The 27,175-nt window shown below is 46.4% G+C and overlaps 1 protein-coding gene across 1 annotated transcript in view; it reads right to left on the reverse strand.

Annotated features, from left to right (window-relative positions):
- Positions 1 to 22,181, reverse strand: part of LOC101689246 (chondroitin sulfate proteoglycan 4) — a 67,025-nt gene extending 44,844 nt beyond the window's left edge. Inside the window, exons 1-7 of the mRNA XM_045079430.1 lie at positions 22,125 to 22,181; positions 21,171 to 21,308; positions 18,005 to 18,084; positions 17,285 to 17,709; positions 6,187 to 6,350; positions 2,278 to 5,847; positions 408 to 878 (exon numbers count right to left, since the gene is read on the reverse strand). Coding sequence (XP_044935365.1) covers positions 408 to 878; positions 2,278 to 5,847; positions 6,187 to 6,350; positions 17,285 to 17,709; positions 18,005 to 18,084; positions 21,171 to 21,308; positions 22,125 to 22,181 — 4,905 coding nt within the window. The remainder of the gene's footprint in view (positions 1 to 407; positions 879 to 2,277; positions 5,848 to 6,186; positions 6,351 to 17,284; positions 17,710 to 18,004; positions 18,085 to 21,170; positions 21,309 to 22,124) is intronic.
- Between the last annotated feature and the right edge of the window lie 4,994 nt (positions 22,182 to 27,175).

Genomic DNA, 27,175 nt, shown 5'->3' on the forward strand with positions numbered 1-27,175 from the left:
AAGTCCAAGGGAACTTGATAACTTTTTCTTTCAAATATTTAAGAGATTTCAGGAAAGGAGGTATGACTTGTGCTGTGAGCTATCAGAGTCAGGACTTAGAGAAGTGTCTAAGCAGCAGACTTCAGGACTAAACGAGTTTGAAAGAACTTTCTAACAATTGAAATATTTTTAAACCGGAAGTGCCCATTGCATGAAGTAATGAGTTTTCCACCACTGAATACACTGAAGCAATGGCTAGATAACCTTTTTATGGGGTTACCATGGAAGGGGCTTCTAGCATCTGCTAGGAGGTTAAACTAGATATTCTTTCAAGTCTCCTCACTCCTGAGAGTCCATTAATCTAAATAATGAATAGCATTTTTTTCTCTTATCCCACATGCCCAAATGTATTAACTGAGAATTATTACCTGTTTCCTGGTAAACTTCATTAGCTGTACTCTTGGAAAATCAGAATTTTCAACATAACCATGTTTTGGTGGTTTGAGTAGAACAAATTCACAATCAACTCCCTCAAAATATTTGTTTGGGATTTTGAGATGGTCTTCCAGAAGTGCTTTGGAACCTCCTTCTCGGACTGTGAAATTTTGTACCTCCAGAGGAATCCGCTTAGGGACGATATCCACTAAGATTTCAATTCCATTCACAGCTTGTAAATCATTCACCACATCGAGCAAAAAACGGTCGTGTTGTTGGTCAGGAGCTGTCTGCACATAAAGAATAGCCCCATCATCAATTTCCTGTTGTGTAAAAATCAGAGAGGACTTTGCATCGGCACCGAAGCTGCCTTCTTCTGGTAAAGATTTCTGGAGGTATCCATGCATCGGTGGAACACTGACAATGAACGTTGTCTCGGAAGTAATATTATCTTCGTGGACAGTCTGAAGTTCATATATGCGATACACAGACACAGAAAGGAAAACAGGTCAGTACTCACAAGAGTCAAGATCCTTGATGAACCAAATGGTTCTCTGTTAATGCCAAAAAATGTCTTAAATTACTACCAGGGTTGATACAGAGTTTAAGCCTGGGTCTGTTCTGGTGACCATGTCAATATTTGCATTTAGCTGTGGTTGCAAAGAAAAGTTATGGTCTACAACACTTGACTCACTACTAGTGCATTAACAAGGCGTCATTCACAGCAGCAAGACACCCAGGACTCAGCCAGCTGACTTAAAAGAAATAAAATGGTGTAAGGACAAGGAATAAAAGATGGTTGAAGAAGCAGAAGTTGAATCACTTAAATTGAAAGACTTTAGAGGAATTTCTTCTCTCCCCTTTTAGTTAGCTCAGCATTTTCGATATATATTTAATTTATTGATTCAGCAAAACCCATCTCAAAGCTGTCATTTGTAACTGATTTAGAGTCACTGAACTACACACGCCCCCTTGTGGTAAAACATAAACTCTCCAAGAGCCTAAAAAAGGACTGAGAAATGCTGGGGAGGCCCGAATTTCCTTAAGCTAACTCATTCAGTAAATGCTTCTGATTTGAGTTCACTTCCTCTTGATGTTATTGGCTGCATTTAGCAAACAAGTAAACTCCTTTACTGTCCCGAGGGTAGATTCACAACAGCCTGTATTTGTGGCCAGCTGTCATAAATCACAGTTTACAAACCCTGTACAGGATTACCCTAAAACAAACACTCTCTCCTAACTCTCATCAGCAGGGCTTTGCTTGCTGGAAGTTTTTAAGTAGGAGCCCCAGGAAACCAGGTAGTTTCTGATGTAAGGTCTCACCCTTGGCATTCCCATTGTCTGTGCCAGTTTTATCCATCCATTTCAGGAAACAAAATGAGGCTAATTCATAACTAAGGAAATTAACTGTGTAAGATAGCATCCTCTACTGTTTTAGGAATCCTTTTCATGTTTAAGCTGCTCTAAATTTATATACCCTGCTTCATCACATCACAAATGTAATCCTGACTAAATGAAATATTTGTAATGAAATAAAAATGAAAAAAAAAAGTAAAGCTCTCTTAATTTACAATAATATGTACATCACTTCCTAATTTCCAGTTCATCCTACACTAAACAAACATACATATTGTGTGCTGGTGTGCACTTGGCCTTAACATAAGGCTTGGTCACTTATACTCCAACTATAGCACTATCAGTAGTATCAGAATCATGAAACCTTCCAGCTTTTCCTTTCAATGGCATTTACATTTGGAAAAAAAAGTCATTCTGAATACCAGGGAGAAATCAACACAAAAATAGCTCTTAGAAGCAGATTACTCTGGAAGAATAAGAATGCTCAGTGGTAGGACAGTTACCTACCTGGAGTCTTCCTCTATTCAGTTTTACTGGTTTTCCTTCTTCAACTATAAGGGTCTTGATGAGCGAAACTTGGGCGCGATGTTGGTGTCTTTCTGAGTACACTTGTACATAGACGCCCACATCTATATGTATCGCCTTAACTTTCACTGTCAGGTTGAACACATCAGAGTTGCCGCTGCCATCATGCCTATAAATCACATGTCCCCACTTCAAGTCATGCTGGGAAAATGAGCGGGACACTGACTGGTTGACTAGCACTCCACCATGCTTTGGGGGCTGTAGCACGTGGAATTCGATCTCGTGGTCTGTTCGGACATCTTGGTTTGTGGTGACACTGAGGTTGGATGCTGTGAGGCTGCTGTCCTCTCCTCTTTGTACAATCAGCCCCGTGTTATTGGCTACCTGGATGTAGGGGTCTGACACACTGACCTCAAGAAGGGATGATGTATAATGGACACCATCTGTCACGAACAGCACAAAGCGGGCAGAGTCTGCACCCCGATGTCTGAAAAGCACTCGCCCTTCCCGCAGGTCATCTTGCCTGAACTGGTAGAGTTTCTGAGTGACATCATTGGCTCTCACCAGGTCCCCGTTTGGGATGCCCCGTCGGGTGTAGAGCAACTGGCCATCATCAAAATCTGAGTCGGGATCATGGTAACAGAGATCTGCCAAGGTCAGTAGGCGCTGGCCATTCCTTACAACACAAAAGACCTTATCTACCACACGTACTGGTTTCTCATCATTTTTTAACTCTACAGAAATGCCAACTTTGATTTCTGTAGATAAACGTTCTGCGTCAAGATGCCTGACCACTCCCTCTCGGCCTGGTCCTGAGGCGGAGGCCACAAGGAGGAATTCATCATGTTGGGTCTCAGAGTCATCGTGGACATACATCAGCCGCTCCCCCACTATGTCTCGATCAGTGAACGTAGTGATATTATCACGACTTCCCAGAGGGTCTGAAAAGTTGACAAGTTTCAGCTCCCCATGTTGAGGACTCTTGGTGATTATATATCGGAAGGTCTGATTGTCCGGTGTTTGAGCGAATAATTCCGATTTCATAATTAATTTCCCTTCTCCTTCTTTTACAGATAACCCTCTGTTAGTTACAATAATAAGGGTCCTGTCTGCTTCAAAGTTTATTCTGAAAGTATAATCTTTGGATTCTATGTGCTTTGCAACAATCAAGAACCTGAAGATATCTTCTGTGTCTTCCCTAGGCCTCTCCCGTGGCTCATAACTTATCTTAGAGTCTGCAATGTCTTGCTGGCTGAAGACGGAGTTTGTTTTTAGAACTTTATTGCCAACTAGCAATTTTCCTTTCTTAGGTGGTGTCAGTAACTTAAAACGCAGTTCTTTCTGAGTTACACTCATACCCTCTGTCACAGCCTGCAAGTGATCAGAGTTCAGTACTTGTCTGCTCAGCTTACTGACCTCGAGAGGAACATTTTTCAGAAGTACAAACTTTAGCCAGTGTACGGTAATGGGAAATACCAGCTCTTCACTGACTTTGCCTTCTATGTTCACTTTAAATTTAAAGTGATCTGTAACATTTTCTGGCTGTAGTTCTTGAAATGTGCTATGGTACCGGACCCGACCCCGATCAATGGAACGTTGAGAAAAGGTACTAACTTGTTTCCATTCACCCCTTGACCCCTGCTGCTGAATGTGACCAAATTGGGGTGGATGAGTGATAGCATAGCGGGTCTCCATCTCGTGGGGTTCACCGTTAACCTCCACTGACAAGTTACTCCGTGTAATCAGAACCGCGCCCCCCTGCTGGACGACTACCCCAGTTCTAACAGCCACTTCAAAGTCCCAAGGAATAGCCATGACCCGTAACACTACGGTATTGCTAACCAGCTCTCCATCGCTTGCTCTCAGAAGGATTCGGGAGTTCCGATGACCTCTGTGCACATAGAAAATGTTGCCATCTCTTAAATCCCCATGCGTAAAACTATTAATGGCTTTCCCAGGACCATTGGTGTTTTCTAAAAACCCAGAGTCTGAATTGAAGTTGCCAAGAACTGAGAAACTAAGACTCAAGGAATCTGTGTCAGGGTCTGACACGTCTATTACATTTGGAGTCAGTTGTTTCTTAGAATTCTCAAAGAGGAGGAGCAAGTTTCCTTCAGGGAGTTTAAGGACTGGGGCATCATTTACTGGGAGGACAGTAATGTTAAACACATATGGAACATGTCCTCGCAGATACAATGGCATTTCCTTCCTACTCGTGGATGAGATTGAAAATGTAAAAAAATCCCTAGGTTCTTCTGAGCCATCATGGACATACCAAATTTTCCCTTGCCCCAAATCTAACATAGTGAAAGCCTCCTCCATTCCCTGTGCAGGCGAAACATCAATTTGAAGGAACCCATGCAGGGGCATTTCCTCTATTTTAAATAGTATTTGAGAAGGATGGATGCCCACATCTTCGGATGCTACAACCACATTCATGTGCCTTTGTTCCAGTAAGGCTCGCCCACCCTCTTGGACCTCCAGGTTATTCAGACTTAAGAAATAGCTACTCGCCTGGTGAAGAAAAGGCTTGCGTGCCTTGGGGACGGTAGTGGAAAGGGGAACTTCTGAACGAAGCAGGTTTTCTGCTGTCGTTATGAAAGGGTTTTCATTATCACTACTCTGCAATTTACACCCGGCGGCTACATCTTTAGACACAAGGGCATTCTTTAATGCTCTCTTTACGGAGTTGGCTTCCAAGCCTCTTAAGCACCCTTTGAAAGAGACTCCTCGAGCAGATTTCCTAGGCACAGAGACAAGTTCTAACTTCTTAACTTCTTCTCCCTTACGGTTATCAAGACCTCCCACGAAGAGAGGACCTTCCGATACAAATGGTTTGCTTTGCAAGGGCAGCAACGCCCTCACCCCTTGCTCATCCACCATCAGGTCCAGATACTGTCCTGTGAGTCTGAGTTGAATAATGTGCCACCTGTTGTCACTAACTACGCTTAAAGAAGAGAGCTGGGTGTTACTTTTGCTCCTTCCTACATGAGCTTTCAACAGACCATGAACTATTTCCAAAGCAACAAAATTTCCTTGTCTACCTGGCTGAAACAAAAGCAAAGCTTGTTGACTACCAGTCTGCAAAGCAAATTCCAACAGCCCTTCCCCACGCACCCTCCATTCTGGGAAGGTGACGTAGGATCTGGAGCTAAAGAAATTGATGGCCTCATCCTCTCCTGCAAAAAATTCATCACTGCATCCTAGTGACACCTCATACACCTTCTTAAAACCAGGGTAAGGCCTGAGGGATGCGAGGATCTCCCTCTGGTTAAATATCACACCCTCCATACATCCACGGAAACCGGGAAGCTCTCCATCCAGGTAAGGGAGGTCAAGTTCACCATGGCCTGCTATGTAGATTCCATGTTGAAAGTGCAAACTGTGCGTCCCACGAGTGATCTGGCCAGTTGTCTCATAGTGTTTGTCGATAACCAGAGAGATAGTGTTTTTAACATAGTACAGTTCCACGAAATGCCAATTCAAGTCATCCACACGACGCCTTTGCTCAGAAAGGAGCACTTGTTCACCTGCACCCAAATTCACCCTCACCTGAAAGAGAAAGAATCATAATTAATCAGTCTCATCTCGTAATATCTTACTGAGAAAACAGGGCCATCCACAGAGAGAGAGAGAGAGAGAGAAACTTGGACTTGAAACCACTTTCCACAGGTATGGACTACACGATGAGGTTTAAAATGTTCAGAGTCAGACTATGTCAGGCATGCTGGTGAAATCAGAGGCTATCCCAACTTTTCTAATGGTACACATTTTTATTCTAGTAAAATAACAGGAATAAAATGGGTAGATATTTTGTTCTCTTTCTCTCTCATGGTTTTTCCTCCAGTAATTGAAAACTCACACATTTTTAAAGATTTAAGAAAATCTTACCCGTAAGTTTCCTGATAGAAGCTCTATTATACAGTACTCATTTTTCCCAGCTGCAAGGAAAAGTAATCCCTGCGGTTTACTGGTTTGAAATTTTAATTGAAGAGATAACTCAGGCAAAACTTCGATGATGTTGAGCTCCACATAGCTTTCACCATAAAAAGATGCTAGGGGAAAAATTCAATAAGGAGTATAAATGAGTAAATTCATTACACAATGACAATTCCACTTTAGAGTGTCTTCTCCCTTCAGGGACTGACCTTGTTGAGGAAAGCGGCCCTGCCCAAAGCCATGGCCAGTTCCTGGGGTAGCCCACAGTTCCAATGTGGGGGTACAAAGGTTCAGTGTTCTCTTGCCCCAACTCAAAAAAGCCCTGATGGGTCAGTCTCTCTTCAGAACTCCCAAGAAGGGTGGTCAAGCCTTCTGTTGAAACTGAATTGCAAGTCTACTTCTCCATGTACCCAATCCCGCTTCCTTCCCTGTCACAGGGATAATCCCACACCAGTGGTGGTGAACTGGTGTAAGAGGAGAAGGGACCACATTATTCAGCTATAAAAGATCAAGCCATGAAAGATACAGGGCAAATAGTAGCTATGAAGACTATGAAATTGGCTGTCTATTGCTAAATTTGAATAAAGCTTGGAAAAAAGAGAAGGAAAAGGTAGGAGAGATCTGCTGATAATTAAGTGTGAAAGCAAGAGGGCTTCCATGGTAGCATATAGAGTCCCCCTTTCCTACAGCAGGAGACCAGCGGAAGGTAAGCTCCAACAAAGCTAAGATCCTGGCTGGGAAAGAACAGAACCTTGATATAAGGAAATGGAGGCATCTGGGTTGATGTATTCAAATACCTTGGGTCCCTGGTTCTCTCTGGACCCTCTTAGCCTACAGAAGTGGCCTATTTCCCTACTAAAATTGGCGTGCCCTTGGCTGGAAAAGGATGCAGAGGCTTCTCCCCACAAGCAGCACTTGACCTCTGAAGATACACCCCCATCTCTCCTCCTGGCCACTCGATCAAAAACAAAGGTTAAGTCACAACATGACCTGTGTGGGGACATGTTGGGCTTGATAGGGGTGGAAAAGGACTAGACCCTAACGTAGCTGTAGGACCTCTTCAGGTGTATTCTACACCTGGTAGCTTCCAGAACACACATGCGACTGAGGGTGCTGATCACGGGGGCACATCGTGAAGCTGGATAAGGAAGAATTTAGATTTGGGGGAATTCTCCAAAGGTACTGGATGTAACACCCTGGCAAAGACTACCAGAAACGGTGTGAACTCACTGCTAAAGTGGCTCCTAGATGCATAGAAAATGCGAAACATTTTCTGTCTCACACTGTGAGCGACACGACAGAATTACCATGACAGATGGATGAGAGAGATGAAAATGGTACTTCCGGGATGGAGCATAAATAAGACCAGAAGGCACAATGAGCGCACAAGATGGCAGCCCAGAGCTCCATCATCACCCTTCTCGCGCCAGCACCTTTCCTCTGCTCACGCATATGGCTGCATGGGCGAATCCATGGTGCCAGCTGATGGAGAAACAGAACACCTGAGCACGGTTCACGATGAATCAGCATCATCCAACGGGAGTCTGATGAGAACAGCCGCCAACTGCACCATAGCTCCCCTTAGCGGTGACCATGAAAAACAGCAGCAAGAAAAAATGCTCCAAGTGGATAGAACTTTGGGTAGAATATCTAAATATCTAATCATCCACTTGACACACAGAGAGAAGTGGACTGAGGTTCAGATTAAAAAAAAAAAAAAAACAAACAAACCACACTGATCGAGAGTGGCAAATGGCCTGAACAGATCGTCAAGAGCCCAGGATGCAAAAGACGGAAAAAGTAGGAACAAGGAGGTCTGGGATTGACACGGATCACCTCTGCCCCCCCATAGGTTGGCACAGCAGGAGGCCATGGTGCCAGGGAGGGAGACCCAGTAGTCTGGGATCCCTTTTACTGAGGCTTTCCTAGCTACTTCTACTGCTGAATGCCCAACAGGCCTCCAACAGAGTCCAACACCCATCCCCAGTATGTTACTGTTCTTTGAAGAGAGACCAACTGTCCACTCGGTGTTGAGCTGACTTCAGTGAAACCCTTTCTTTTTTAGACTGGCCAGTGATTCATTTCAAAAAATAAAATATCCACATATTCAGGGTATCTATGTGCCTTTCTTGCCTCAGATAGCACCATTACATGAAGAGCTCATGGAGTGTTTAATCTACTAACAGGGGAAGCCAAATAACATCACATCGATCAAAGACATGTCCTTTACTCCAAGGAAGGTGTGGTAACGGGCCCAAGACCATAGGATCCACTGGTCCATAGGATCCACTGGTCCCATCATCTATTACACGGCTGAGGCTGAGGCCCCGAAAGACGCTGGAACAATCTGATGAAGGTACAGCTGAATCACCAGCGCAGAAGTAAGACTCTAGTGGAGTGAGGGTCTGTCCTCCAAGACTTGAAGTGAAAGATATTTACATGGTCTTTAAAGATCTTTAAACACCTCCTGCTGTATCTCCAGGAGATATAATATATGGGTCTGAGAACAAATGTCGGTCCCTAAGAACAGTCCTGGATAAGGCTCCTGCGTGATTATCTCCATCTCAGATTCTGCTTCCCGAGGAACCCAGTCTTCAATGTCTGCTTCTCTGTTCCTACAACACTCTGCGTATTCCTTTATTCCAGCATTCACCATGTTGTACTGAAATTCCTTGCTTATTCATCGATCTTCTGGAATAGTCTATGAGTTTCCTGTGATCAGGGGCCATCTCTCTGTTTATCTTCGCCTCTCTAATACCTAGCACAGTGCCTGGCCACAGGTGGCATAGCAGATTCTGTTGATAGCTCACTGAGATCCCTTTTAACAAGCTGGTATAACCTCCTCCCGCTGTTTCACTGTGTTATCCAGAAATTTCAGTGAAATTACACCCCCTGCCCTAAAGGGGGACCTATAGCCAATGACTGACTGAAACAGATGCATAAAATATGTAGAGCTCTGTGCTGCCATTCATATCCTAGAGCTCTCTCTGGGATCAGGCCAAGATTAGGTGAGCTAAACCCAGATCTTTGCTTGGTTTCTTCTCCTGCCCAATCCTGCTTCCTTCCTTCCAGCTCTCTCCTGGCCATCTCACTCAGCATTTTACTTTCACAAGAATCCCTGCCTGTGCGGCTCTCTTTTGGGAACCCAATCTAAGATAGGTAGCAAGCAAGCATTTCATGAACGAAACTACACTAACCTAAGAGACCCTTATTTTATAGTTGAGTAAACTCGGGTCTAGAAAAGCTTAGGGACTTATGTAGAGTCAACAGGTAGTTCAAAACAGAGCTAAGATCCAAACCCTGCATTCCCCACCTCAAATCCCCTGTTTTCACCAAGATAGAAGCTGATACAGAGATGACTATGATCTCTACAAACTTTCTCAGGTAGGTATAAAGACACTTTTCTGGTTAAAAAACAGCCATCAATAATTAAATTCAAGAAAACAAGAATGCAGCAATGAAGTAAAGAAGATGAAACAAGCATTTATAAGCCCACTAGCTCTCCTACCTAGTGTATGTGGTCCTGGCCTCCTGGTTACTGAATCCCCTCACTCTGATTTTTGACCGACTTAGAGGCTGTATTGTTAAGCTCTCAAAACCAGGAAATGTTTTCTAAATAATAAAATCTACTGCTGAGAATGACTAAGTAATATTATATTTTCCCACAGTTCACCTTCCTGGCACTAAATCAATTCCAGGATCAGCTGGTGGCTAGAAATTTCCATTGCCTCAGGGGAAAATCAAGGAAGCAGGTTTAAAACTTCCGGTCTGACAGCCTGAAGCCAGTTGCTCCGAATGGATCTCAAATTTTATGGCTTCTAGTAAGTGCCTCAAAATAACAATAAGAAAGCAATAGAAACACAAGAAAAACTGGGTTCCAGAAGAAGAAAAGTGATCTTCACCTACAGAAAAGGAAAAGGTGTGACTTTAGAATTATATGGGTAGGGCAAGTCAAGGTGAACAAAAATCAGAACAACTTCCTGGTTTTATGTGCTTATGTAAAAGGTGACAGGGCTGAATGGAAGCCAAAGTTTGGCAATAAGGTGGGTAAAAGACTTTCCAGGGAAAAGTAAACATTTCTATTTCTCTATCATTTCTCCTGGGGTGTGGGGTGGGGAGGAGGAGTAGGTATTTGATTCATTTTTTTACCTTAGAAATAGTTACCATTTTCCCCCCCAAAACTACAATTTCCTGTTTTTGTTTGTTGGATTCCAGTTTTGCTTCTTTGGGAAGCAAAGCAGCTTTGGGAATACTCTGGTTTACTATTTCTTGAGCACCTACTGTGTGCCAAGTACTATCGGGAGTTGGAGGCAGGAAGTTACTGAGACTAAGGGGGTTTGCGGGCTCTCCGAAGAGAAAGCTGCTCGGAAGGAAGAGTATATCCAATCCAGGCGATATTAATTGGGCAGTTGGTACAACAGCAGCTTGTTTGGGGCCCCGCTGCGGTAAGAAGGAAGGAGTCCTGTGCCTAGGAAGTGTCTCTCCCTAACAGATTAAGTGGCCCATCCAACACGTACTTCCGCTGTCCACAAATACAGCAAATAAACCACAAACATGGGGACTGAAAGGTGAATGACATAGACTGCCAATCAAGCAATTAGAGTGCCTGGGAAATGGAGAGCACAGCAGAGGCTCTCGGCCTAGCCCAGGAGGTGGATGGACTGAGGTGTTTCCAGCAGCAAGACAATGGCTTCCAGAAATACCTAGCGAGGGACAGATGTGAGCAAGAGGAGATAAATGAGGGGAGAGAAAGAGAAAGAGACCAGGGACTGTAAAGATCCAAAGGTCCAGTCTGGCTGAGCACTGTGTGTGTGTTGGGGGGGGGGCCCGGCGGGGGACAGCCAGGGTGAGTGCTGCAAAGTTGAGGGGGGGCGGCGTGGGGGCAAATGGTGGGACTACTAAAGGCCTTCCCTGAACTGTCAGTTTAAACTGGTGACACCTTTCAAGACCCTTATCATAAGCTCTAGTTACCTTCTTGATTTGCTTCCTGGGTTATTACCATCTCCAATCCCACACCATCCCAAACAGAATGTGAGGTTTTGAGGGCAGAAGGCTTGGCTAGTCTTCGTCACTGCTCAGTCCAAGGTGCCTGTAGGAGTGTCCAGCACACCGGAGGCACACCATAATGGCAACTTTGGAAGCCAAGGGAAGGGTTCAAACTCAGCTCAAAGAAAGCCATAAAAGGATCAAATAGGGAAATGCCATGCCCAGATTGCAATTTAGAGGACTCTGGCTGAAGTGCAGAAAATGGGCTCAAAGGCATGGTAGGGAGTAGGGAAGCAGGCAGGGGGAGAGGCAGGCGGGTTCAAGAGATATTTTAAAAGCTGGACTGTCTAGGAGGGAAGGGAAGAGGTCAGGGGGCAATCTAGATGATTTTCCGAATTTCTGGCTGGGTATCCACCTACCGAGAGAGAAGTTCCGGTTTTGTTTTTCTTTGTTTTGTTGGCACATATATGATGAGAAATTTTCAGTTACTTGGGGAGTAAACGGCTGACTGACCAACCGGATTCCCCACTGGCAGGGACCCACGAATGGGGTGGGGTCGCCTTACAAACCATCTAAGAAGGTTGTAGCTTATTCTGCACACAGCAGGGAAGATCACGGTTTTTAGTGGGGAGGAGACACATCAGTTCTGGATTTTAGAAAGATCGACCTGGTGAGTGTGTGAGGGCAAAGTCAGAGTGAGCTAGAAACTAATCAGGAAAGTATTCCCAAAAAAGAGATTTCAGAACTGTCTGCTTTCCCTGAAAACTAGAGCTGCCTTTTCATAATAATCCCATCATGGACAATTTTATACTGTACCTTTTTATGTATTGCCTGTCTTCCAAACATATTCTAAAGATGATATATCATAAGTGTAGAAGCTTACTTTGAAAATTAAAATACAAAACCACAAAAACAAACTTCTCTACTAAAGCGTCTGCATTATACAAAGTCCTAAGCTGAGGTGCTCAAGGAGGGTCAACGTTATAAAGCAGCTCTTCCTCACACTGACCCTGAGAGGCGAGTCACTGTGCTTGGAACGAAAAGCCACACTTTCACCTCACAAATCTTCTCTGAGGAACGTCTACAGTGTTTTACTGTGGCACTGACATTGCATGCTTTATCAAACCAAGGCCGAATATTTATCAAGTGATATCTAACCATCCAGAACATTCTGAGAAAGAAGAAAACTTCCAACTATGAAATAACATTTACCATAAACATTACCATAAACATTTACCACAGACATTACCATAAACATTTACCACGCCTGAGAGGCCCAACCTCCTCGGTTCTCATTAAAAACAAACCCCAACAAGGGACATCCTCAGAGTCTCTCCCACAAAACTCAGGTCCACGAATACAGAAGTCAAGCAACAGAGTCAGTGAACCAAGAGTTATTGGCTCCATGGCTGTAGGATGAGCAGTTGCTTAGTTGGCTTAGGGGGTGACAGGGACCTCTGGCACCACATTTCTCGGCCAAATATGCTGCTGGCCCTGTAGAAAGGTGGGGAAGGAGGGGCTAGCAGGCCGTGTGGGCCACTGGGAAGATGCAAATCTTGGGTCTGCAGGTGGGGCCAGAGCAATCTGGGGCCCTGGAATTCTTCTTGTAGAACGGGACTCACCACATTCTCACTCCTTGCTCCTTCCCCAAACATGAATCTCCATGCCCATTGCTCAGGTTGCAAAGAGAAGCCAGCCCATGCCCTGCCCTGAGCTCCTCTCAGGGCGGCATTCTCTGCCTCACACCTGCAGATCGGGGTCCTGCACCACTCCAGGGGGAGCTATTCCTGTAGGCTCCATAGCTGCCCCTAGCGAGGCTGGAATGAAGAAGCAGGGAGGCACTCCTGACCCCTAGCTAGGTGCTGGTTGAGCTGACAGCGCCCTCTTTAGTGACAGGGCCCACATCCTAGCTTAGAAGCCCTGCATATGGCCCTCCCGCACAGCTGTGTTTGCTCCCCGGCTCCCCAGTTCCTATTGCTACTGCAACAAGTTACCCCAAATGTAATGCCTTAATAGGACAACGATCTATTGCTTTACCGTTCTGGGGACTAGTTAGCCCTAAGTTAGCTTAGGTCTCACTGAGCTAAAATCAAGGTGTCTGCAGGGCTGCATTTTTTTTTCCCCCTGGTAGTTGGTGGGGAGAAATCTGTCCCTGGCCTTTTGCAACTTCTAGAAGACTGCCACATTTCTTGGCTGGTGCCTCCGCCAGCAGTCACATCATTCCAGCCTCTGCTTCCAACGTATCATCTTCTCCCTCTTACAATGCTCTGTGTTTGCTTACGGCCCACACGGATAAGCCAAGATAACCCCTCATCTCAAAATCCTTAATTGGATCACAGCTGGGAAGTCTCTTTTGCCACGTAAGGCAACATATTCTCTGTTCTGGGCATTAAGAGTGAACTTGCTGGGGAGCTGCTGTTCTGCCTTCCACAGCCCCCAGGTACATTGGGTCGTTCGTTCAGGGGCTCGGATTTATTGGTCACCTGTCATTTCTAGGTATTAGACTATGTGCCAGGAATACGGAGGGGAATAAAGCAGAAGCACTGGGAAAGGCCCCAGATGTAGAAGTTATGAGTTTTGTTTGTGTTTTGTATGGACCATGCAGTTCTATTTTTTAAAAAATATTAAATGGCGGTATTTTAAATAAAAGAGATTATAATCGGGGCACCTGGGTGGTTCAGTGGGTTAAGCCTCTGCTTTCAGCCCTGGTCATGATCTCAGGGTCTTGGGATTGAGTCCCAAATTGGGCTCTCTACTCAGCGGGGAGCCTGCTTCCCTCTCTCTGCCTGCCTCTCTGCTTACTTGTGATCTCTCTCTGTCAAATAAATAAATAAAATCTTTTAAAAAAATCTTTAAAAAAAAAAGAGAGATTATAATCGAACACCTGAATTTTTGGGTTTCCCTGCATGCACTGGCGGGGTACCTGTCCATTCCCACAGTGGGGGCGGGGAGGGTATTGGGGGTGAGTGGGGCTGGGGCCACCATGCTGGGTCCCTTCCTGCCGTACCAGCTGATGCTTGGCTCACAGCGACACACTGGTCATGGTGAGCATTTGGGTCCGGACACCACAGCCTTAAGCAGAAATGGCAAAGTGGAAAAAAAAAAGAGAGAGAAGAAAAGAAATGGCAAAGTGGGGTGCCAAGATATTCATTGTGGAACCTGAAGAAAATATTATAAATTCACAGCTTGCCTTAATCTAAAAAAAAAAAAAAAAAAAAGACTCTAGAATAATAAGAATTCTTTATTCAGTTCTAATTTACAGACTGATGGCTGTCCTGCCTCAGTTGTCCAGGTGAGACCAGGCATGTGTCTCACCTGCTGGGTACCAAGTCTCCCTGAGGGTGCAGTGGGAACTCTACAGGACAGAAAGATGGGCACTGATGCCTCTCTTTCCCATTCACTGACACACCAAACGCGGTCTGCCTGGACAACTGAGCTTACAGTTGTGTTATGTCACTGTAACTACACAAATCCTCACTAACAGGATCAGTTGCTTTTTAAAATTCCCGCAGATAAGCTAGAGATTAAAAATAGAAACAATTCGAGGACCAGTAAAGGCAAAAGGAACTGGAAGGGCTGGCCTTTCATCAGCGCGGGCCCAAAGTCAAAGCAGTAATATTCTAATGAGATCTGATAAGAAGGTCGTCAAAAATTGTTGAACTATTGACAACATGAGTCTAGGGCTGAGTACGTGTTGTACCTTGAGAAAGTAGTTAGTGATAGCAGGATTGATATTTGATTTGCAAATAGGGATATGCTGAGAACCAACACTAAGGCTATTCTTACTGAGACAGTATCTGTTTACCAGACAAAGTGGCTTCCCGCTATGGCAAGACTCTCCAAGCTGAGGACACAATCAGTCCCTCAAGGACTGAGAACAGAGTTCACCTACGTTTGACAATTAGATTTCTTCAAAGCAACAGGCTGAATCATCCAAAGAAGTCAGAAAGAAACCTAAAATCAGATCCCACATCTAGCTACTCAAGAAGATGTTCTTCAAAGTGCCCCAAAACAACTTTTGATGAGACCACAGTGTCCAGTATTTGGGCTGCCATTAGAGCCATGGGTGAGGAAATACGTTAAAAATATAAGAATCCTCCCTTACCTATGATTTCAGTTACCCATGGTCAGTCATGGTCCGGAAGCGGATGATCCTCCTTCTGACATATCTTCAGAAGGTCAGTGGCAGCCGAAAGCTACGTTACAAAGCCTACACCATTCACGTGGTTCATCTCATCACACAGACATCTCACAGCACCATGTGAAGGGTGAATGCAGTATAATAAGATATCTTGAGAGAATGAGACCACGTTCATGTAACTTTTAATATAGTCTATTTTTACAATTATTCTCTTACTATGCCTAATTTACAAATTAGACTTTATCACAGGTATATATTATAGAAAAAAACAGTACATGTAAGGGTTCAGTACCACACATAATTTCAACATCCACTGAGGGGCCTGGAAAGTATCTCCTGTGGGTAAGGGAGAACTACTGTATATGCTATGGAATTCCGCAAACGTTTCCTATCTGCATTCTGTACCCCTCCATGGGTGTCTAATCCGTTGGCTCTTAGCCTCATACCCAAGGTAATCGCGCAGATGATGAGGAAAGAGGGTAATGAGTAGAAAAGGAGGGAAATGAACATTACTGAGCAGTTGTCTGGCAGTAAGAAAGTCTTACACAGTGTTTTACTCGAGCCTCTCTGAAGAAGTCAAGTATTTCAATTGCACAGATGCAAAATTAAGACCTAGAGAAGGAAAACTAAGATTTCCCAAAGCCAGTCTGAGAACACAAGATTGCACCCAGGTTGAAGCCCTAGCCCATCTGACTCCAAAATTATGGACTTGACCATCACCCTACATTGACCACTGGTTCAATCAAACCGTTCCCTCGCTCCCAGATCTCCCTTTCTGCAACTGGAACCTTGCCTCTCAAAGCCACATCAAAGCCTCAGACTGCAGCCCCAGGCCTCCAGTACTGGGTGCAATCCACCCTTAGGGCCAAGCAGGAATCAGGGAAGGGATAGGAAAATGGGAGAAGGAGCTTGGAATGGCCCACACACAGGGCAGGGCCTGGGAGAGGGAGTGCTGCAGTCAGACCCCAAGCAACTGGGGTAAGAGTGAAGGGTCCAGAGTACAAATGCCATCCTGGCTGGAACTCGACTCCCAAGCTCCTCGTGAAATTATGAGGTGGTGTAGGCAGCAATGGCACTATTTGTCTGTTCTATGCCTAAAATGTAAATAAGCATGCAGATTTTAATCCGAATCCTACAAAGAGATACAAGGCCTTTGATTTATAATGTTTTATCTTTAAAAAGTCTCAGAGGAAGTCTTTCATTGAAATACACTAAACTACAAGGAGCCAAGGAGGGCGAGAAGGCCCAAGTGCACGACTGGTTGTGTAAAAAGTCCCAATAATTAGTAATCCTTCACTCCTGGAAAGCGCCATGGAAATGCAAAAGAATTTCCAGTGACTGAGGTCCAGCAAATGCAGGTGAACTTGTGGAGATACTTCTAGAACAAGAGGCCAGGCCAGCAACCAAAGAATTTCGGGACGAGTTTAAGGCCCCACAGGCCGGCAGGTCCCCGCAGCCGAGCACCTCCCACTGGCCCGGGCCAGGCGCAGAGCTGCACAGGCTCAGAAGGGAGGGCGGCAGGATTCGTTCGCTCTGCTGGGAGTGCACCCCGGAGTCCAGCTCCGAAACCCGCGGTCCGCGGCGAGGGCCCTGCGAAGCTCGGGAGGGGCCCCCACCCCGGGCCCTCACCCCGGGCCCCCAACCCGGGACTCCCCTGGGCTCCCCGGAACTGGCGGGGCGGGCCTCGCGCGGGTGTGTGGGGTGGGGGTGGCTGGGAGTTTCCCGCGGCGGCGCCCACACCCCCGCGCAGGGCCGAACAGTCTCCTCCCCGCCGCCCAGCCCAGGAACGTCCGGCCGCGGAGCTCGGGTCGGGGTCGCCGCGCGGCTTCCCGGGGCCGCCTGGAGTCCCGAGAGGGCCCCCACCCTCCGCTGGCAGGCGCGGCGCGGCCGGGGAGGGGACGGGAAGGGAAGTTGGGCGCGTACCTCCGAGCGCCCCGCGCGCCCCGCAGAGCCCCAGGCAGGCGGCGAGCAGGACGAGGCGGCGGGCCCCGAGCCACCCCATCCCGCCACGGCGGCCCCGCGCCCGCGCTCGCACCCGGGCGGCGGCCCAGCTACCTGCGCCCGCCCCTCTCCGCCCCGCAGCCCGACCAGGGGGCGCCGCCTCCAGCCAGCGCGGGGGGCTGGGCCGGGGCGGGGAGAGCCATTTGCGACCTGCAGCTGTTGCGCGCCACCAGCGCCCGCCCGGGCCGGGCCTTCTTCTCCCAGGCCGCGGGCGAAACCGGGCCGGGGCGGTGGGGGGACCGGCGCCCAACAAGGCGCCGAGCGCAAAGGGTACGTGGCCCCCGCTCGACCGGGCGACAGGTGCGGTGAAGTGACATGGGCCAGCAGGAGGTGGTGACAAAGAGAGGCTGGGGAAGGACTAATGGAGGAGGTGGGCTAGTTCCCCAGACCCGGCTGAGGGCGGAGGGTTTGTTCTGCCCTTTGCGGTATGTCCAGTGTATACCCTGCGCGTTGGCACCGGCAAATATGTGTTGGATGAACGACTCGGAGTGGGCGGTGATAAGATAACATAGTCATTGCTTATCAAATGTGAACCTCGTTTGTATTTAAAGGACGGTCCCCCAGGGTTTTTTTATTGGATGTTTTGGAGCCTCTGTCAGAGGAATTAATCAAGGCCCAAGGGTCGTGTGTGCAAAAACTCACCTTGTGGTTTGGGCCACATGTTCACAGGGAGAGCCTCCACCCAGGTATGAGGTTTCTGGTAAAATGGACAGGACCACGATCTGACAAGAACAGGATTTGACCAATAAGAGCCAAGGGCCTTCTAGATCAACTTCTCTTTGCCATGAGTTTCCGGGGCTCTGTTCTGTGCAGCGCTGGGGTTTGACAGAATGCTAACAAAAGGGCTGCAGGGGCAGTCAATGCCAGTGACGGTGTATTCCTGATAAAATTAAGGATGATTTCATATCCCCTTCCTTTCCTTTTTTAGTTCTGCAGTAAAGTGGGGTTTTGGGGTGTGTGTGTGTGTGTGTGTGTGTGTATGTGTGTGTTTAAGTTCAGAATCCAATTTTGACCTTTTTGTCAGCAGACAATCTGTAATTTGTTTTACTTGGGAGCAGAGGTGTTTGGCCTCCTGAGCACCTCCCTTACCCCTTTCTTCTAGCAACCTAGCCCTGCATCTCTAGGGGAACTGCTTCCTACTTCTTGCCCCTTTTCTGCCCCCCCACTTCTGGCTGACTCTGTCCTACCAAAGCGTTGGAGGTCACATAAGTCTGCCTGGGGCTGAGAGGTCAGTTCAGCTCCGACTGCACCAGGCATGCAGAATTTCCCCTGGCAGCCTCAGGGATGCACATAAATTTAAAATATGGGCGATGCCACACCAGACTCCCCAGAAAGGCCCCGGTGTGCACCAAGGAGGTTTTATTCAAATGTCACCTCTGGTTAAGAACACAGGCCTGGTTCTTTAAGAGATCTGTGTGCAGATCCCAGCTTGGGTACTAGAGACGCTGGTATGTGACCTTGGGCAAATCTCTCATTTGTCTTAACTTTGACACAACTTTGCTCGCGTGATTTAGCTAGCTCATAAGGAGTGATCGTTGAGCATGACCCCTGGTACAAGGTAAGGAATCTCTGGGCACTCTCATCGTACCTGGGAGCCCAGCCTAGTCTATGGGGCTTCTCTGGCTGGTTTCTGAGCATCCTTGGAGAGACACACAGTCCTAAAAATGAATCATCTTTGATCTGTCCTTCGGGTTGGAGGACTCTTATTTTCCTTCCATGAGCTTAGCCATATATACTGCTAAAGACTACTCATGTTATCCACAGAACAATTCTGATACCAGTGCTAATGTGTAGGCTTCCCCTCCCCCTACTACCAAGCAATACTCTGACACCAGCTGGGTACCACTGGACCCAGTTCTGGCACTATCTTTATGAGATTCCAGATTAAGGACTCAGTTACACAGGATCGCCCTCCACTTCAGATGCTAATCACAGGTCCAGACTGCTATGAGGCCTTCTGACTGAGTGGTTATAGATCAGAGGCTCCCAATGCTCCCCTACTGGGGATCAATTAATTTGCTAGAGTGGCTCACAGGCCTCGGGAAACCAGTTTACATATTAGATACTGGTTTATTATGTTGGGCAGCAGGAATTTGCGTTCCCTCAAAGGTCCTTGTAACTGGACTAAGAACCAAATAGACATGAGATAGATTAACAGATATATTAACAGATAGATTAAATTCAAGTTTAATAGTTGTACATATGGGGAGTCCACAGAGACATGGAAATTCCAAAGACAGACAAAATGAAGTAGATATGTCATTCTGAACTAAGGAGAAGGCGGTAGAGATCTGGGATTTCAGAGGAAAGGAGACAGGTGCTCTTGTACCCCTGTACCCCCACTACCCAGAGAGAACTTGAAAAATATCAACTTGTGGGAATCAATTTGAACTTGAAACTGGGTTTAGGAATCCCAGGTGAAGACTCAGGTGAAGAGCAAGGTCAAAAACAAAGGAGCTTCTGTCCTGGTGGAGTTTGGGGGCTGCCCAGTGGTGCATGGAATCCTTCCAGTTCACCAGCCTAGAAACTCTCTTAACCCCTCCTTTTGGGTTTTCATGGAGGCGGCCATTAGTGATGGGACTCAACCTTTAGCCCCTCTCCCCTCCTTGGAGGTCTGGGGATGGGACTGAAAGTTCCTACCTTCTAATCACAGAATTGGTTTCCTTGGCAACCAGCCACAACCTTTAGTTTACCTGAGGCTTTCCAAAAGTCACCTCATTTACATAACAATAGGGCCTTTTTTGTTTTTTAAAGATATTCTCATCACTCAGGAGTTCCCAAGGGTTTTAGCAAAAATTAAGCAAAAAATTAAGACAAAATATTAATTTCTTATTATAAATCACAAATCACACCACGTTAATAATTTCTGGCATTACCCCACTGCCCATAGTAGTTCTGATTTTTTTGAGGTTGAAGAATCCTAGACCCCGTGGGTGGGAGTCCCTGTAGCTTTGGCTCTAGATGTGGGACAAATCGCATACCTTATAGCAGCATCACTGTTTTCCCCTATAAATTGAAAGGATTGGGTTAAATGATCCGTAAAGTCCCTCCTGGCTCAAAATTCTATGATTCTCATTTGTCGTCATTGGCATCAGGACAGCCCTGCCTGATTTAAATAGAGCTCTTTTAATTAGTGCACAGAGAAACTTGAAATATTTGAACTTCTTTATTCAAACCCAGGCAATGATTGCTAATAAATGTGCAGCTTTTAATTTAGAAAAATCGCTCAAAGTGTCAGGATGAGACTAGGAGCTATCTTCCTGTAGAGTGCCACTTGTCCCTCTTCTTTAAATTCGTTGTAATCACTTACACGCTTCAAACATCGCGTGCGGTCTCCCGTCAATTTCCACAGCAGCTAAAACAGCTCTAAAATAATGAGAAATTAAGACGCTCGGTGGTTAGGAAAAGCCCAGTTGTAAATATGGTGACGCTAGGGATGTTTCTTTACAGTGTCTGGTGGGGAAATCTACGGGCATGAGGGTCACACTCAAATGTAGTTGCCGTGGCCGGCACTCAGCGGTTAAGCTTCAGCAACAAGAATTATTCTATTTGGGTTTTAATCTGAATACTGGTTTGCTCAGAAATAAACATATAAAGAACAGAGGATGAATATAGAGAAACGAAGGGATAAGAGTAGAGAGACGAGCACCGGTTCAGTGTTCACTGAACTCTGTCTCCCAAATGCGAAAGGCAAAGGAAGATGAATTCAAGCGTCTACTGTCAAGGACAGACGTGGCAAGGTAGAGAGAGGTGTAAGAAACACAGCAGTAGTTTTAACAAAGGTTAATTAGGGCCTGGGCCAGGCTACTGGGCCCGAGATCCTCTTCTCTGAAACTTTCCATGGCGCATATACTTCTGATGACATGACTGTTTGAGCGGTCACCTCTGATTTAGCCAACTCCACACCCTCTGACCCCACAGAATTGAGCAGGGGTGAGTTCCTGATCTGAAGGGCAAACAAGAATGTCAAAGGTGATACCCTCTCAAAGCTTTCAACCAAGAGGAACTAAGAATACAATGAATTTGTGGCAGTTACGGGGCCAAGGGGTCACGTGGAGATAGCGCCTTAGTGGGCATCAACCAAAGACCCACGTCACTGAACTCATGGAAGAACAGAGGCTATGAGCCCAGAGAGAAAGCCACCTGCGTCTGTCTCAGTGTTTGCAAGAGGAGATTGGTCCCTTGTCCCAGGGAAAACCTGATTATGAGGGACAGTCAGAGCCTCAGGCAATCGCCGTTAGTGGTTTCTCATTCCCATAAAACCCAGATAGGCCTCCTGAATTTTGTTTCCATGAAATTCTTCTGAGCTCTTCTGCTAAATCCACACTTTGCCGGAGCTAGTATACAACTCTAGCTTTCACAAATCCAGGTGTGCATGAATGATTATCTTTCTATATTTTTCCCAAACTCAGCTTGCTTTCAGTTTTGACTTCCCAGTTTGCTGTGGTGTATCTCAGTCACTGAGGTTTTTGCTCCTGCGTCTCCCTCCCTGAGTTGTGTGGAAGTTCCGTGGGACTTAGGTATAGGGCCAAGACATCAGGGGAGACTGAGAGAAGAGGCATGGTGGTTCGCTGAGACATTCCTCACCCCATGTGGCCTTTGGATGTCAGTCTATACAGGCTTTATAGAGACAGTCTCAATCCCCCATGAATAGCTCTGTCAGAAACTTTTCTGTTTCTCCCAAGCTACTCTGAATATTGTCAGCCAATCTGGGGCAGGACTCTTTGTGAAGCTGGGTAAGGCCTTGGCTGCCAAGACTCACCACAGATATTTTCTCTCCTGGTGTCTTACTGTCTTCTTGAAGCCCATAAAGCTCCATGTAGGGATTGCACTGCTTCCATGGGGCCCTGCCTTTTTTTAGGATCCACCAATGTCACCATTCTGGCTGCTTCCCCTGATTATCCTATCCCCCAAGGCAGGAAACCCTATTCCTCTCAGTCTGCTGGGTGTTGAGAGGAGCATTATATAGACCAAGATGGAGTTCAGCCACTCAGGAGAATTAGATATGAAATCATGCATGTGATTATTGAAAAATAAAGTTAGCGTTCTTATAAATCTGAGATGCAGATGGGGACTTGTATCTGCCATATTCAGGAGCCCATCCAGGAGTACTGAGAACTCTCATGGAACCCAACCTACTCCCAGATTAGTTTGAAGGTGATTAATTTGCAGCAGTTTCTTTGAGGCAATGGTTGTGAGCTCAGCGGCGTTGATAATCGGAAATGAGGTGAACTCTGAGAAGTCACTGCTAACTTTAGAAACACCAGTCTTCAAAAGATCATCTCTGGATACTTGAAATCTCTTGGGAAGTCAACAGAAAGAAAGAAGAAAGGGCAAATGCAACCTTGTGTGAGTTTGCCACAGAGATTAAATTCTCTGAGTTCTAGAAAGCTGCCTGAGGAAAGTGAGGGTGTCTGTCAAGGATTCTGAATTTCTCAAAGAGCAGAACCACCAAGCAGGGGGAGCAGAGGGATTCCAGCCAAACCCACTACCTGCAACAGTGAAGAGGTTCTTCTTACCTTGCAAAACCCACACAGCTAAGGCCATACTCATATACCACAGTGGCCTGGAGCCCATGCAGAGTCTCTCATCCAGGCCAGTGGAGTGTCGGCCCAGCCTAAAGTGACTGTTTCAAGATAGATGTTCTGAGTAGAAAAGGGGAAATTTCTCCAAGTGGGAAAAGGCAAAAGGTTTTTGCTCTTCCTTGGTTGTAGAAAGATAAACACTTGATGGGAGTTTCTACGTCAGAGGAGAACCCACAGCTAATAATGTGGAAGCCGAGGCATGTTTGCGGATGGTTGGCGGGGAGAAGCTTGAAAATTGGGGGACTGGAGCTGGGCCAGTCTGTCAGGAACCTAGGCCCATTCAGCCTTTTTCCGTGGGAGGTGAAGAACCCCCAAACCCAAGTTTACATACTAACTGTAAGGGGGGGGTACAATACAACTGAGCAGCAGTTGAGTAACAGCCCCATGATTTGTGGAGGTGTCTTTTCATGTAGGTTCTATAACCTCTGACTGGGTGAGTGGTAAGAGGTTCAAATCCCAGGTCGAGCGCTCAGTAGGGCAAGCTATTGAACCTACACACCTCTGCTTTAGCATCTGAAAAATGGAAATGGTGAAATGAGACCATCTACATAACATGCTTGGTCCCGGATAGGAGGCAGCATTTTGGACTGCTAACTATACCTGCCCTTAAGGAAAGTGAGCTCTCCCTTCCTTGAAAGATTCTGTTCAAAGACGTGCAAAGACCAAGGGCAAAAGGAAACAGGTGGGTGTGGAAGGAGGCAGGGATTTGTTTCATTGAAAAAAAATTACTCCCCTGTACTAGTTTGCTTTCCAGGAGCAGAACCCCACTAAAGAGACTTTACATAGAACAAAAGGCCATAGATGATGGACGTGAGGGGTACAGGGCCATTTTTGGGGTTTGAGCTAGACTTTGACAAATGGGTGGAAATGTCATGAGAACCCAAGACGAGGGGACCCAAAGGCCTTCAGAACTGTTTTTCTAGAGTGTGAGGATAGAAGTCAGTTGACCATGGGTTAATAAAGCAATGAGGGTTGTCCCAGAAGCAAGTCAGTGTGAAGAATTTCACTTCAAAAATCTCCATGTGTTACCTGCCTATCCTTGTCTGTTTTCCTGTCAGTACCAATGAAGTGATGGGAAAAATATTTGAAATCACATGACTGTGCACCATGATTGCCGGGTAGGGGGTGTCCCCCCACAGTCTGCATTTTGAAACCTATATTAAAAAGAACGAGAAGGTTGGGTTAGCTGGTCTTGGAGGTGTCTGCCAGCTCGGACATTCCATGCTGCCTTGAACAAATGGACTTTTACAGAGGCTTTTCAGCAACACAGAGCACACAAAGCCGGCTCTTGTCTGTGGCCACAATGGCATTCTTGTAACCTTCCCACGAGCGGTGAATCCTCTTCTTCCAACTACACCATTTTCTGCTTCTCATTCAGAACCAAGCCTCCACCAAGCCACGGACTTTGATGTGAAGTCACCCACCGAGTGACAGGGGGTCCCTGTGGCCAGCTCCAAGTGGGAAACTCTCCCCACAAACCCACCCACAGGGCTGGTGTAGAGTCAGGCCCCGTGCGAAAGCCCTGTGTTGAGTCCCCAAGCTCCAGGGTAGTTTATGGCCACTTAATATGTTCACAGGAGGCGTGTGGACTCCTCAGCAACTGGGAAACCAGAGTGTCACCACCACCCACTGACCAGCCCCAGGGACTCAGACCCAATACCGACAGGCACCAGGCCTCATTAGGGAAGACACATTTCTGCCGAACTTGCATTTCTAATACAAAGCTGTGTTCTGGTAACCCTAGTTAAGGAAACATAAGAAACCACGAGCAACTATTTGGGGCTATCTGAGGACAAAAAAAATGATTTTTAAATTGTTGAACTCTGCTTTCCAAAGACTATTGCCTGCTGTATTTGGCCTCCCCCTTATGGAAGTTATACATGTGACTGAGTCCTACCTCCAACCGCAGCTGGTGAGCCTGGAAATATGAACATGACCTAAGGGGACCCCTTGGCCACGAGGATCCTGCAGATCCAGAGCCCTGAGTATTAAGTCTCTTCCAGGCAGAAATAAAGAGCCTCACCCACTTTTTCATAGCCCCTTCTCAGCTCACCTGCCTAGGATCCTGTGTGTCTGGTGCCACCTGCAGGAATGGCCGAGTATTCGATATCTTCCTCTGGGATTAGTTGATCCTAACTGTACTGGTGACAATGACTTTGGAGGAGACCACACGTGAGCAACCTGAGAGAGACGTCAAGAGACCGGGGGTTTCTAGTCGTACGGGGGTTGAGGAACTCTCGAATGTTTATTACAAATGCTCAACCGTGCTAAAGCCATCCAAAAAGAAAAAAAAAATGTCAAGTGAGATGAAAATGAACACCGTCCAGTGGTCTAGCCACTTAGATAAAGCTAATTTTGATGAGCATAGCTCGAATAACTCAGTGGGAGACAGAAATTATAGTGCCCTTAGTGGGTGGAACACAACGAAGGGACATCATGTGTGCCTCGTGCTTCCAAGTGTTTGGATGGAAGAGGAGGAAGGAAGTTAGAAGAGGAACGAAGGAAACATAATATCAGGAAAGGGATTTGTAGAATTAGAGCTTGCTTTTAGATGGGGAAGAAGGAGAGATGGACGATCCCAGGAGAGGGGATGCTAGAAGCAGGCCCCAGAAGAAGCAGGAGGGAATGGGGTCCAGACACAAGTTCACACTGATCTGGAACTGGAAGAGAGAAGGGGAGGATGAACGTGAGCATCTGGCAAGGTATAGGTCAGAGCCCTGAGAACTGAGCTTGATGGCTTCAGTTTTCTCTGTGAAATGGGATGCAGGGTGTCTGCTATGTGTGGATGGGCTCCCCCTGGGTCAGAAGGACTTAGAATAATCCTTGGTGTGATCCTTCTTCTCTCTCCTTTTGGTGTAAGTTGGGGCTGAGGACCCAGAGGGAGCTCCTCCAGGACCAGCCAAGAGGCTCCCTCGATTCATGCAAATCAAACTCGAGCCAGAAATCATGAAGACAGAGTACACGGAACAGCTTGAGTGGCAGAGAATAGTACACAGGCTATCTGGGAGATGCTCGGAAAGGAAAGGAGAATGAGTCTCTTCACTGCTTGGGGGCTAGAAGTTTATATTGGAAAGGGGTCCAGGGTGTGTGTTCCTTTAGGAATCCAGGGTCGAGTCTGATCAGAGGTGAGGGACAGGTGCACAGTAGGTTTTATGTTATAAATCACTGAAGGTGGGGGTCACTGATGCCAGTGTCAGCTGGGGTTTGTTCAAGGCGAATGTTCTGGAACATGATAAGGATCCAGCCCTTAGATGTTATCAGGTGTTTGAGGCCTCAGAGACACTCAGAAAATGACTCACTTTCTTGCTTCCTCCTTTGCATAGGAACATAATGGTTTTTACTCAGATGCAAGGAAAAATATAGAATATGAGTAAATATGGTCTAGCAGGAAATAGCAGAGATGGACCCCCCCCTTTTTAAAAAGATTTTATTTATTTATTTGACAGAGAGCAGCATAGCCAGAGAGGGAACACAAGCGGGGGGTGGGGGCAGGAGAGGGAGAAGCAGGCCTCCTCCTGAGCAGGGGGCCTGATGTGGGGCTCAATATGGGGCTCAATCCCAGGACCCTGGGATCATGACCTGAGCTGGTTTAACAACTGAGACCTACAGGTGCCCAAGGGGGAGCCTTTCTAAGATGGAGTCCCTTCAGGTTCCTTATCTTCCTTTTGTTACATAAAATTGTTTATATGTACATTGACATTACTCCTGGTATATCCAAGATAGGCCTGGTTTAGGTCTGTGGTCATGGTATAATTACATATAGTAATAATTCAATCTCTATAGTATCCCAGTTACATCAATAAACTATATATATTTGAGAGAGAGAGACTGGTCTTTCTTCACTCTGCACAACTGTGTTCTTTCCTTCCATGGTACAAACTCCTGCCTCAGATGCAGAGGAAGTCAAGTATAATACCAACCCAGTGTCGGCACTGTTTTAGGTGGAGTAGAAGGCTAAGTTTTCATGACATCTGAACTTCTGACGGTTGGGTGGCGTGGAGACCAGGACATCTATCAATGCTGCTTCTGTAACCTATGCGTAAGGAGACAAGAAACGTTTATGATTTTAGAGATTTCTCAGAACAAAAGCCAACATCCTTACAAAGGCCTACAAGGCCCATATGACCTGTGATTACCTCCAACCCCCCACCGTTCCCTCTTGTTTACTCCTCTGTGGAAAAGAAGATGGCCTCAGAATTTATGTGAGGACAACACTGCGGGATGGACG

This window comes from Mustela putorius, unplaced genomic scaffold (assembly GCF_011764305.1).
Source record: "Mustela putorius furo isolate JIRA1106 unplaced genomic scaffold, ASM1176430v1.1 tig00000407_pilon_pilon_pilon, whole genome shotgun sequence".
Classification (NCBI taxonomy): domain Eukaryota; kingdom Metazoa; phylum Chordata; class Mammalia; order Carnivora; family Mustelidae; genus Mustela; species Mustela putorius.